At 44.3% G+C, this 13,840-nt stretch overlaps 1 protein-coding gene across 1 annotated transcript; it reads right to left on the reverse strand.

The window, feature by feature from the left end:
• Positions 1-348: 348 nt before the first annotated feature.
• Positions 349-13,609, reverse strand: LOC129825619 (uncharacterized). The gene is made up of 21 exons (XM_055885829.1): positions 13,019-13,609; positions 12,440-12,498; positions 12,271-12,351; positions 12,055-12,179; positions 11,326-11,469; positions 10,973-11,071; positions 10,708-10,869; positions 10,457-10,556; positions 10,093-10,313; positions 9,273-9,429; positions 8,880-9,103; positions 8,445-8,565; positions 7,978-8,174; positions 7,749-7,863; positions 7,365-7,534; positions 7,138-7,268; positions 6,944-7,026; positions 6,420-6,609; positions 728-869; positions 532-628; positions 349-462 (listed from the first exon to the last, which is right to left on the reverse strand). The coding sequence occupies exons 1-21, from the start codon at positions 13,165-13,167 to the stop codon at positions 389-391; spliced, it is 2,841 nt and encodes a 946-aa protein (XP_055741804.1). The 5' UTR covers positions 13,168-13,609; the 3' UTR covers positions 349-388.
• Between the last annotated feature and the right edge of the window lie 231 nt (positions 13,610-13,840).

Genomic DNA, 13,840 nt, shown 5'->3' on the forward strand with positions numbered 1-13,840 from the left:
AAATTGTAATTTCAGTTGAAAATTCCCAACACTGCTGTGCTCCCTGGGGCCTGCAGCCAACCACAGCCCTGCTGGCCTCACAAACCACCATCTGCTATAACATTGAGTCAGTTCTTCCTACTGGACATTGGAAAGCTTTTGTTTTGACACCCATTGTTCGTCCTAGATGGGAAATTGGTGTGGATGGTTCAGAGTTCCATGCTTACAAAAGGGTTGATTGATACACGTCAGATGACAAGCCTACTACATCCACTAAAGTACATGCGCCTTGGTGTTATACGCAAATCAGATACAATTAAGGTAGCTCCAACGGTTAGGATTGTTGCCACGCAAGTAAAGCAAACGTAATTGTTATAGAACACTTTATTTGACATGTTAGAACAAGACATTACACCCAAAGAATGTATCCAGAAGAAACATAGAAATGAGGCTCCTCAAAGAGGTCTTTGACATGTCGTTGACCTGTTGAGAGAGAACCTATTAGTTCAGTTATGGTCTGACAGGGTCTGAAAAGCATAAAACAAGACCTACCTCTTTTCAAGTTGTCCTGATTCACACATTGTCCACTACAGGGGCCGCCAGAGGGACTACTGGCGTCACAGATGACCACATCACAATGGACAAAGACCTAGGAATCAAAGATTTGATGGTGTCAGATACATTTTAAATAAAGGGATGATTGCCACTGACAAAATGAACCTAAAGATTGTTGGGTGAAATTTGTTACCTGGCCACTCGGCTCAACCACATCCTCGACGAAGGAAAACATATAGACCTCAAAGCGTTTGACGTGAGGGGGGAAGTGGACCCTGGAATCAGCTACCACCGGGTGGAAGACTACACGGTACGGATCCTCCGGGTTCTCACAACTGCCAGTGTAGAGAGAGGGACTAAGTTAGGAACAAGAACACTGTAAACCCCAACCGCCTTGTGTACGAAGTCTTATGGTGTCATGACTGTCCTGTGAGGATCAGATCAATTCACACCGTGTTGTAAATGACAGGAGAAGTGGGTTCCTTCTCACCCTCCAGTATGAACTAAAGGAATGTCTTTGTTAACAGGCTTTTCCCACCAAAACTCTTACCCCTCCTAAATTCACCTCGGTCTTGAAAAACACCCAACATATACAATGTAAAGGCTCGAGACTTCCTACCTGTAGTGTGAGCACTTTTCTAGTTCCAGTATTTCCTTTTTAAAAATCAACATGACATTCTTTTTCTATCTCTGACCAGTCTTATGTTAGAAATATTGTTCCAGTATTCACTTTTGAATGCATTAGAGAAACTCCTAGAAAATGTGCATTGTAAGTAGCCATGCCACAAGTGACATCAGAGCGGGTCAGACTGCCAGAACTGTCCCCGGCGGCCAGAGTGCATAAAAGGATTGGTAACTGAAATTAACATTAGACCAGAAAACCGTGAGTCGCTAGCTACACATTTGAAATGGTTGGAACTTCCCTAAACGCACCTTCCTAAGGACGGCGAGCTGCAGCTCATGTCCAAAGTGGTCCGAAACCTGAACACGAGGGAGAATAAACACCTCAGACAGACAGTCACTGGTACAGCCGATTAGCTGTGTGAGCCAAGTACCTAGAAAAGCTAACTTCAGTGGGACCATTCTGCTACTATATCCAAACCATCCTACTCTCATCACCCACTGAGGAATCAGCAACAGGGTTGATTAGCCCATCTTCCAGAATGAGTGAAAGGAAAATCCATCCTGAAGTTCCGTTCAAGACTAGTCATTGGAGCCACGGACAACTATTGACATTGTGACCTCAGGGAGCCAATCAGAGAGAAGACCCAACCACGGCGGCATCCCACATAAATACACTCCTCAAAAAAATAAAGGGAACACTTAAACAACACAATGTAACTCCAAGTCAATCACACTTCTGTGAAATCAAACTGTCCACTTAGGAAGCAACACTGATTGACAATAAATTTCACATGCTGTTGTGCAAATGGAAGACAAAAAGTGGAAATTATAGGCAATTAGCAAGACACCCCCCAAAACAGGAGTGATTCTGCAGGTGGTGACCACAGACTACTTCTCAGTTCCTATGCTTCCTGGCTGATGTTTTGGTCACTTGAATGCTGGCGGTGCTCTCACTCTAGTGGTAGCATGAGACGGAGTCTACAACCCACACAAGTGGCTCAGGTAGTGCAGTTCATCCAGGATGACACATCAATGCGAACTGTGGCAAAAAGGTTTGCTGTGTCTGTCAGCGTAGTGTCCAGAGCATGCAGGCGGAACCAGGAGACAGGCCAGTACATCAGGAGACGTGGAGGGGGCCGTAGGAGGGCAACAACCCAGCAGCAGGACCGGTACCTCCGCCTTAGTGCAAGGAGGTGCACTGCCAGAGCCCTGCAAAATGACCTCCAGCAGGCCACAAATGTGCATGTGGTCTGAGGATCTCACCTCGGTACCTAATGGCAGTCAGGCTACCTCTGGCGAGCACATGGAGGGCTGTGCGGCCCCACAAAGAAATGCCACCCCACACCATGACTGACCCATCGCCAAACCAGTCATGCTGGAGGATGTTGCAGGCAGCAGAACGTTCTCCACGGCGTCTCCAGACTCTGTCACATGTGCTCAGTGTGAACCTGCTTTCATCTGGTAAGAGCACAGGGCGCCAGTGACGAATTTGCCAATCTTGGTGTTCTCTGGCAAATGCAAAACGTCCTGCACGGTGTTGGGCTGTAAGCACAACCCCCACCTGTGGACGTCGGGCCCTCATACCACCCTCATGGAGTCTGTTTCTGACCGTTTGAGCAGACACATGCACATTTGTGGCCTGCTGGAGGTCATTTTGCAGGTCGCTGGCAGTGCACCTCCTTGCACAAAGGCGGAGGTAGCGGTCCTGCTGCTGGGTTGTTGCCCTCCTACGGCCCCCTCCACGTCTCCTGATGTACTGGCCTGTCTCCTGGTTCCGCCTGCATGCTCTGGACACTACGCTGACAGACACAGCAAACCTTTTTGCCACAGTTCGCATTGATGTGTCATCCTGGATGAACTGCACTACCTGAGCCACTTGTGTGGGTTGTAGACTCCGTCTCATGCTACCACTAGATTGAGAGCACCGCCAGCATTCTAAAGTGACCAAAACATCAGCCAGGAAGCATAGGAACTGAGAAGTGGTCTGTGGTCACCACCTGCAGAATCACTCCTGTTTTGGGGGTGTCTTGCTAATTGCCTATAATTTCCACTTTTTGTCTTCCATTTGCACAACAGCATGTGAAATTTATTGTCAATCAGTGTTGCTTCCTAAGTGGACAGTTTGATGTCACAGAAGTGTGGTTGACTTGGAGTTACATTGTGTTGTTTAAGTGTTCCCTTTATTTTTTTGAGCAGTGTACATTCATGCAAAAATGTAACAACGATAAGTGTCCCTTATGGAACCATGGGTGGGGGAGACATCGTAACAAGCCGTCATATTGTGTCAGTCCGCTAGGGACCTGTGTGTTTAGCTAGTAAATAAATTAAACCAATTTGTATAGTACTGAATCATAAGGCTGGGGTTCTTGCAGCTGCGAGGAGGATACGATGTAATGGTTAATAAGTTGACTTTAGCAATGTAATAGATTTCTACCGTCTAGAGTTTAAGTCGGGAGACGGTATCTTTAAAACCGTTTCCTCAGCACCCCAAATCCTAACACGATTAATTTAGAGTCGGGTAACAATTAAACAGTCCTCAGATAATTCAAGGTCACAACAGTAGTTTATTTGGTTTTAATTTCTGATCTTTTGGCCCATCAGACCTGAAAATCTGATTTAGTACATTTATTTATAAACAGAAATTGGGCTGCCTATTTAAAAAAAAAATGCATTTCATTTGTCAAGGGAGGGTCATACTAGCAATGCCATAGCATTTCTCATCAACAATATTACTTTGTCTACTGCAAAGACTTTTATAGCTAGGTAAATGACGGATGTCAAATGTCTACGTCGTATGTCCAACATGTAAATTCAATTACATTGACACGAATGCATTCTCATGTGGTGAGACGTCCATTAAATGGTTCTTCAAATTCTAAATGATCCAGAATGGTCAGACTACAGACGACCTGAATATTGATCAATTGACCGTGGTTTAACCAAAGTTGCCGAATAGACAGTCGGTATCATATTTTCAAAATAAGTACTTCGTTTTAATTAAGAATTTCATGCAATGCGCCAGAGCAATTCTTCCGCTGTCGGAAAAATTGGTCACAAAATATATTCTACACCCATGGCATCAGATTCACACGTGGAGGACTTCTGTGAAGGGAGCAGCTCTACTATACAAAGTAACCTACGCATTGACAGTTAAGGCCTACTTGTCATTTGCATCTTTGGGAGGTTTATCATTTACTGTTTAACTGACAGATTTTAGCAAAAAGGGATTTGTGAAATCTGAAGACGTTACATTAAGAGACAAACGCCCACACCAGTACAAATCCACTTGAGCTGACAGATGACGGCCAGAGCTTTCTCAGAATTTTCCTCAACGATTTAAGCCAAGTATGATAGTTACAGCTGAAGTGACAAATCTGAACTGCCCATTGTATGCACAGCCATGTGAATGTGGTGTCTTTTCCTATGATCTACAAAACATTATCAGCCTGTTTTTTAAAACTGCTAGCACCCCCACCAGGATGACATTTGATTTAATAAACCGCTGCAAAGTTACTCCCGTGACAGATGAGCCTTGTGTCCACATGGCCGCCGGAGCAAATTAAAATAGGGGGTGCCAAATTTTAAAATGGCGTGATTTGATAGCATTTGGCAAACCCAATCCCCCAAATAAATGGTTTTGACCATAAAGTTGCTTCACTACACTGCTTGGTGTAACATGCATCCAGATACTGAAAAGGCACCCGCAAAATAAAGTGTCATTTGCAGCGTGCATAATCATGGGCAAAGTCATTGTAGCCCATCTACCAAAGGTTGCAGTGTCCATTACAATGTAGGAAAAATAAGTCATCTTTCAATAGGTTACCCAATTTAAATTCTTGAGAAGATGGCAAAGTTAAAACTTAGGCCAGCGGTGTCCATCTGTGACAAAGTGCTCACCCAAATCAATGCTTATGACAAACCCAGCTGTGTCTGACATTTTAAATATGAACATTAGCTAGCTAAATAAGGTTAGCAAGATGCTGCTACACTTGACCGTGGTATTTGTTCATGTTTAGCAACTCCCAATTAGCGCATTCCTCTAGGACAGGAAATTCCATTGAAAGTGGCATCAACTTCTAGGGATCCTGTCAACTGATCCTATTCAGTTTCAAACATCAACTTCCATGCTGCACAGGCGTGTGAACCATCCATTATGTTAAGCGCATAACCGTTTTAAACACAAGAGGTCACTTGTGACTGAATTCAACAAGTATTCAGTCAGTGTTAAGAGCAGTTGTATGAAACCAATTGGAAAGGCAAGCCAAGCTTGCCAGCCGCTCTCAATTTCCATTCGACTGACCAGCAGTTCGACAAAACACTGAACTGTAGCAAACCAAAAGGATAACATTGAGTAAAAAGGTGTAGGTAACGCCAACATAGTGTCTTAACCTTTCCACACGCACCTTCCAAATATCTTCAGTCGCCCCAGCGGGAGTTTATTTTATGCACGGGATGTCAGTATGCACTCACCGTTCCAAAATGTGGACAGTTAACCCACGCTGACCTCAAACCAAGGCACACTACATGCTAGTTTTCTATAGGCTGTTCCAACTTCTAAGTTTGCCTCATTAATTCACAAAAGTAGCCCATTTCACTGTTGCAGACAATTTCTTTGAGAATTTGAATGAGCCAGACAAACTTTCCTTCAAGCATACAGACATTTGCACATCTAGTCAGAACAGGCCTTGCACAACCTTTCCCCCTGGCACATTTATTGCCTGGTGCCCACATTGCCTTCCTTACAAATAACTGGACATGCGTGCATTCCTATCAAAGTGCCTTATTTTCTGTGTAACGTCTCTACTGTAGCATACCGTGAGTATAATGTACTTGGCGTTTTATTCATGCATTCTGATTCTTGCCTAGATTGTAATGGACACGTGTGTAAAACACTTTTGAAGGTGGTACCGAATATGAGCTAATGCCATACAATGCAGTCGGGTTATCACGTAAGCGTCTGTCAGACTCAACTGACGTATGGTGTTTAAGACACCTGGGATCTCGGAGTACCCGAGATGCTACGTGTGAAGCTACACGCCAGAATCTCCCATAAGTGTTCATTTGGGTGGAGATCTGGTGACAGACCGCATACTGCTCACATCGTTTTTAAGCTCAAACCATTGTGACCACTCATGACCTATGGATGGGGGCATAGCCACAGTAGCCAAAGTAAATGGCCTGCCAAGCATGATAGGTTGCTAATTACTCAGGAACCACACCTGTGGAATAACACTTGTTTAGGCCCAAAAACAACAAGTTACCCATTAATGATGAGATTCCACCGGGGTCGGGAGTCACGGTCCTCGTTGGGGGTGGCCCAGCAGTGGTCAAGCACCAGCGCTATCTTGGGGTCAGAGGACCTGGTCAGCTCCACCTCAAAGTGCAGAGGCTGTCTCAGGTACCTCACCACTGGATAGTCCTCCTCCTGGTGGAACGTGTTATACGAGGCGTCTGGAACACAGAACGAGACAACCGGTGGGCACAAAACAGCGAGGTACCATCTCAACTTGTCCATTAAGAAACACACGTTTATCATATCCTGTTGTGCCCCGATGTACCCCCCCGCACCAGAGGCTTCTGACAAATTCCCAAATCAGCTCCTCACCGTTACTCCATAGCCACACCTGTAGATCTCAGAACGCAAGAGTAATATATCATAAGGCTTACATTTTTGGGAATGGTTTTGTAAAGGACACCTTCCAAGATTCTATATTCCATTTCCAGATCATCAGGAGTGATTAGAATTTAGAGGCCAAGTTGAAATTCTGAATTTGTGCACGCTTACCCTGAGCGAGTCTCATTCTGACAATTTGTCGACCTGTCCCAGTCTCGGCAAAACTGACCACATAGTAGCAGGAAACCTTTAACCTAAAAAGAGGGATGTAGGGTAAACTTCAAGCAGTGGAGTGGACACTGGTAGTAGAGGCACATTTTCCCTGTATACAAAGTATTGAGCAATTGGTGAAGAATTTAAAAAACCTAATTGCTACAATTGTGATTCGTAATGCACTTAGATATTCCTCCTCTGAAGCCGTCGTGCCATTCAGCTTCACCTTAAGTTCATCTGGCAAGGAGATTTCGTTCTCATACAGCATGACATTGTTGATAAACTATGTAGTAGAGGGGAATTGACTTATTACAGCCTGCAGAAGCAAACAGTCCGTAAATACACAGTACCCATCACCTCAGGGTAATAGTCATTTTACCTTCCTGGTGGTGCCACAGGAGTTGACAGTGAAGTGGAAGTAGGCGAAGCGATCGTCGCTGTAGGTGGGACCACAGGCGGGGTCGCTCAGGGTCAGCTGACCGGGGTTCAGACTGGGAGCAGACTCCACCTTGACCGCCAGCGCAGTCATCGTTCCGTTAGAGAAACACTCTTGGGGGTGGGGGAGCAAAAGACAGGTAGCCATCAGACCTGGGTTCTGTATTTGTTACACTTCATTAAGCACAGTAGAACCAATGGAATAGCACCAAAAGTGCAAACCATGCCCATCTGGCACTACTATTAGACTCACAGTATTTGCAAGGAACCCAGGTTTGGTAACCATGTCAAACGACTATTTATCGTAAGTAATTGTTTGAGAACCAACCAGTCAGCGTTTTGAGGAAGCTGCAAGCCAGGGAAAAGTATTTGATGGTCATGTTGTTGTAAGGATTCAACAGAGCCACATCCAGTCTGCTCCTGACAGAGGACGGGTGAACCGACTGGGAACAAATGGGAGAGTTCATTAGTCCAATATTGTATGCATGTATACAGGGTAAGGAAAGCGAGGCTAGCTGCTGCAATTTAGGTTAACATGTTTTGGGAGAGCATCGTACCTCAAACACTGCGTCCGGCGAAGAGAAGGGCAACGTGATGGTGAAGTCTGCGTCGCCCTCTGTCAAATACTGTTGCGCAAGCTCATGGTTAAGCAGCCGCTTGCCAACCAAGACCACGAAAAAGGGATCTTGGTTCCTGTAGTCCACAGTGATGTGAAAGTTCTCCTGATCACAGTTGCCAGTGACGGAGGGTGGCACTACAAGGACAAACAGGGTTGTGTTCATTAAGCACAAAAAAACAGGAAGGTACTACTTGAACTTGTCCAAGGATAAAAACCTTGTTTTCAGAATAAACACGATCCTGGCAAACCACGAACAGGACACTGGGTCCAAATACTCTAAAGCTTAACATTTTCTTTGTAGAGACCGCATAGGAAAAACCTACAGTATGTCTAGTTGGGCTTTCACTGCAATCATTAACCAGAGGAAGCCATTCAACAGTAGTTTGGTGTAGTCCAGAGACATACCAATGTCCAGCAGTACAGCGTCCACAACGGCAGAGTGAGCGAAAGGAGCGTACTCTGGAAAGACGACCAGGCCGTAGATCAGCTGAAGAGTGAAGGTTGTGACACCTTGTTCCGCCCTTCTCTGTAGTGAAGTTAAAAGCATTGGTCAATTGATAGCATTATTGTTGTAACAGAACTCTATTCAATATCAAGTGACAATTAAGTACATATGGGGACTATTAAAACAAACTATATACTTGAAGTAATGTTGCCCTCATTCCTCTAAATCAAGCACTATTGTCAAGTGACTGCATACAACTGCCAAAATAATGGAAACACTTGAGTAAATGAGGGATACAAAGTACACTTGAGCCATTATTTATATTTTGTTGGTGGCCCACTTATTAGGGCGTGTACAAATCACTGCGTGTGGCTTTGAATTTAACAGACACACACCTCCTTAAAGACCACTGGGTCTGAGAAGGGCACCTCCATCCTGAAGCTCTTCAAGGTGTTGTCCAGGGATCTCTGCTCCTGAACATTGAAGCCTCTGGCGTTGCACTCTGCAACAGTTAGCACCATGGTGGGAAAGGTGATGTTCAGCAGCTCCACATCAAGGTTGAAGGTCCCCAACTCAAGCACAAACACTGCCTGCTCAGGAACTGTGTCTAAGGGCGTGTCTGTTCATTGGCAAACAAAAAGACATTTTGAAATGCGCTACAATTGAAGTCGAAAATGGACATTTGTTATTGCCTCCCCGTTTCAGTACATTTTCTTCTGTTTTGTGCCTAATGAACCACCCAGGCATCCCAAATTACCCTAGGCACTATTTAACTAAACCAGACTCACAGTTGCGAACTTGTGGAGGCCTGGCCATCGGAGGTGTTGTGATAGGGAAGAGGACTTTGTAGCGTGTGTCCTCGTGTGCGACCTCCTCGATCCACAGCAACTCAAGCATGGGCTCAATGGTGTAAGTGACAAAGTACTGGTCATCCTGAATATGGCTCTGTAAAGGGAGACGAGTGATGCAGTCAGGCTGTAATACACAAGTAGACTGCAAAAACAGCTAAATGTTCCTTACAAGCCAGAATGTTACTCTACCGGTTATCTGTGTGGTTTGTCCTTCAGCCGCTCGTAATTTAAGACAATATCTGTTTACCCGACTTTAGAGAGCTGGTAGGCATATGGTTGTCAAACTTGCATTTCCAAAGCAACCGCCACACAAAGTAAACACAATATGTAAACAGTAGCCGAGTAACCGAACGTTGCTTGCATTCAGTTGAGTGGCAAAGCTACCGGTTCCCAAAAAAGTCAGGTAAATAATACTTTAGTGTGGATATTTGGTCTCAAATTTCAAGCGGCTGAAGGACAAACTGCAAAGTATGTTTAAGTGTCATTTCTCTACAAACGGTAGAGTATGTTTAAGTGTAATTTTTTGCAATCCAATGTGTCAGGCTGTATACACACCCAACAATCCATTGTATATTAGCCTGATTAAGCAGACAATTGCTCAATAACAAACATTTTACACAAGACAACATTTCTAGGAGTTATCCCATGAAAGATGGCAAAGGGTTACTGCAAAGCACTGTCAACTGCTGCAGTATAAAGGGCTCAACAAATAAGATTTAGAAATTAAACATGAACATTTCACTCATCCAACGCTGACCTTGAAATAGCCGCCAACCGCCCCCACCGGAATTTCAACAATAATATGAGCCTCTGTGACTAAAACCGAGTAGTTTCTGGCAGCCATTTCCTCAGTGTCCAGCCTCTTAGCGTCAATTCCCATGTACACCTCCAACATGGTGAAGGCATCAGAGGAGAAAAGTGGGTCTATGTGCTTGGGCATGTACCAGGTGATCACTTCTGGAGTAAAGGCCACTGCCCCTGCAGTGAAACAAGAAACCAAGTACACATCATAACAGAACATTTTGCAACTGAAAACAAATCAAAGTCTTGTCTGGAGCCAATTAAGAACCGGGTTCATAGGATCTTAATTTGCCAAGTTAGTCCATTATTTCACACTCAACCTGGTGTTGGACAAACAGCCGTGGCATCTACTCGAGTAACCAGCCACTTCTGCTCAAAGAAGGTTGAAGTTGAAAGCACCCGCATCGGAACCCCAGCTACCTGTTCAGGGGGCAACCACACCAGGGCCGTGTTCAGTAGGGCACACCGTATTAACAATATGTTGCAGAGTTCAGGTAGGGCCACCATTTCCAAATGTTTGCTCTACTGAACATGACCCAGTTCATGGAGGAAGTGGAGAAAGTCAGCTTACATTCTGGAGGTATGTCTCCTCTGCATTATGAGGGCTTCTTAACACCAGCCGTGTGGGAGTGTTGGCTATTGCATAGCCCTTTCTTTGGACCTCATCCACACTCATGACCTTCTTGCTAGGACTAAAGACGACTGCTGTCATTTTGTATCCTGCAGCAACAGCCTGTCTCAGGAAATGGAAACATGAATTAAACAAATTGTCAACAAATGCACATTATGTTACGCGCCATCCTGTAGTGAAATTACAGAAACTGAAATATGGCTACCTCAGCTCCTCTCCGGAAGTTGCCGCTCCTTGCTTTCGGGCCTCCAGTGGGCTGTTCAGGGACGGTTTGGATGTCTGGAAGAGTCCTTCTGACAGACACCTAGAGAAGAAAGGCCATTATTCCCTATGCATTTTCTCCCTCCCATACAATACGAAATCAAGGGCCAGTTCTCAATCTGTCCACTCGCCTCCTTAAATTAAGGAGTATTGAATTGAGAGAGTCAAGAACCTCTACGTTGTGTCACAGAAGAAATGAAACACTGGACAGTTGTAGGTCTAAACAGATCATTTATACAGGCAGTACAACAAGCTCGACTGTAAACGTGTCCTTTGGGGCATGCTCTGCTCACTTGCCTCCATGTAGTTGCGGTCGCACAGAATCTCTCGGGAGGTCCAGGGGGTGTAGCTACAGGTTTTGCCCACTCTATACACAGGGTCTTCATTCATGTGGTTTCCTGGCAGCCTGAACTGCATGACCAAACTGAACATCTTATCATCCTAAAATGGAGGAAGAAAAAAAATAATTAAAGCCTTTCATTATATAGCAGAAAATAAATAATTCAGTTGACCTTCATGCAAGTTATAGACTGTGGCAAAATTTCCCATATGAATGCAGCTGCCACTGTATTGAAGCCACACTACAGGAGAAGAGCTCAGTAGTACACATCACTGCAGTCTGTATCAGAAAGTTGGCTGGCCCTCTGAAAGCCCTCCATAAACTTCTGCTGTACCTTACGTTATCGTTAACTTAGAGGTAAGAGATAGCAGACCCAGGGGTGGTAAAACTGCTTAAATGTTTCTGACACCGTACTTCTAATAACCTCCATGCTCTAAAATTGTATAAATTAGCAACTCAGGCTTATTGAGGACCTTTTTAACTGAAGAATGCATTTGTTTTCAATGATTAAATTTTTATCTAGTGATGCAAATATTGACTTGTATCTTTGTGTATACAGGGCTCATCTGTTAAAGAGCCTGGTCTCAGCATGACTCCATGTCAAAGGTTAAATAAAATGACGTTGCTACATTATGGGTTGCAAATGCAGTGACACTGAAAGGCAAACAAACAGTGCTTAGGGTTACCATGTTTTGGGAAAAGCAGTTTTGAAGAGAAGCAAAAAACATGGCATTCCCCATGGGGTCAAATTTAAAGCTGAATCCACACTGAGTAGCAAGGCCAGGCGTCAGGTTTATGATTTGTGTGTCATCTGGAAGGGATGGAGATTGTGTGAACACAATAGTTGACAAACAATATCAATCTATGATTTATGAAAGGAGAATCATAAGAGACAAACTCACTGAAGACAGCATCAACCTCTTTAAAAAGAGGAGCGACACTCAAACGTATAACGTTACCAAGGCATTCAGCGTTGAGGTCATCTGGAATGGGAAAGGTTAGTTAAAAACCAAAAGATATATATATAGTCAAACGCTTAGTGCTTGAACTTGCAGGGTGCAAAATGCATACTTATAGATGGTGTCTGTTGTGCTTGTATGCCCACAGCTGCCAACAATAGGCAAAACAACCTGTAAGGCATTTGACAAATTATTATGATTGATTAAAAGGAGGAAGAACACAACTCAAATGTTTGCATCGCATAAGACTCTAGGCCTGCAACTACTTACCCTGAGCTAAGGAAAGGAACCATTATAGAACAGAATTGTTCTGATAAAATACACAGCTACAGAATCTAATATTTTACCCAAGGTGTGCAGCCTACAGTCCAGGGGTATTCAACTTTTACCCTATGACAAAGGCTTCCCACACTCAGTCACCTGAACCCCAAAGGGCTGCACATTTTCTTTTTATTCCCCTAGCCCTACAAAGCTGATTCAAATAATCAACTAATCATCAAGCTTTGTTCATGTGAATCAGCTGTGTAGTGTTAGGACAAAAACCAAAATGCACACCAAGTTTGGGGCTTTTGTGGAGCGATGGGTAACTGTTGTCTATGTGTGCAAAGGGTCACTGGTTCGGGACAGAAGTAAAACTGTTACACGGGCACCATTTAATTTGTCATCGATCTCTAGACCAGATCCCCCCTACCTTTTCATTACGCAGACATAAGCACAGTTGACACCATCGAGGTGCGGATGTTTACTTTCGACACTAGTTATTTTTCTCCAGTTTCGTCCGACGAACAGACTGTCATGGTAAAATAAAACGGGATATATTTTTAATGGAGTCCTAAGCATCACTCCAGTCAAAAGAATCTCTGCGAACGTTCGATTCCATTCATTTGCTATGGGCTCGCGCTAGTGTTCCCGCTTAGCCAACGTTCGTTCTTATTAGGCCGTTTTTCAGCCTTGGGTGAATTTTGACTCGTTCTATTGTCCAGCCTGTAGCTAGCCAGAGCGAATTTACGAAAGCACCCGCATGTCCATTGAGGAAGCACGACGACATGTAGCTAAACTAAGAATGACGAGAATAATCAAGTCAATAAACGTTGGCTAGTTAGCCTATAGTTAATATACTGGCAAGTTTGATGTACAACTACTAACGTTCGGTAGTTAGCTAACATACCGGTACATAGTGCTGTAATGATATGTGGTTCGTAAGGACAGCGTAGCTAACACATTGTCAGCCAACGTAATTTATTTGTAAAGTCATTACATTGGTCGTTAGGGCAAATCTGGTCTGTGATGATGGGGGGGGGGGGGGGTTCACACCTAGCTCGGCTATTAGACTATTCTTTAGTAAAGGTTGAATAGTCTATTGTTCAGTTATTAGCCCAACTTGCAACAAATTGCTGTTCCTCTCGTTCCTTTCCCTCTTCCACGCGTCATCATTCTGCTCCGGAGTGGCTCGCTTTGTGGGCGTGCTGGCAGGATAGGGCAGCGTCTTCAGTTGCGCGTCAAGAATTCTGCA

Source organism: Salvelinus fontinalis, chromosome 27, assembly GCF_029448725.1.
Source record: "Salvelinus fontinalis isolate EN_2023a chromosome 27, ASM2944872v1, whole genome shotgun sequence".
Classification (NCBI taxonomy): Eukaryota; Metazoa; Chordata; class Actinopteri; order Salmoniformes; family Salmonidae; genus Salvelinus; species Salvelinus fontinalis.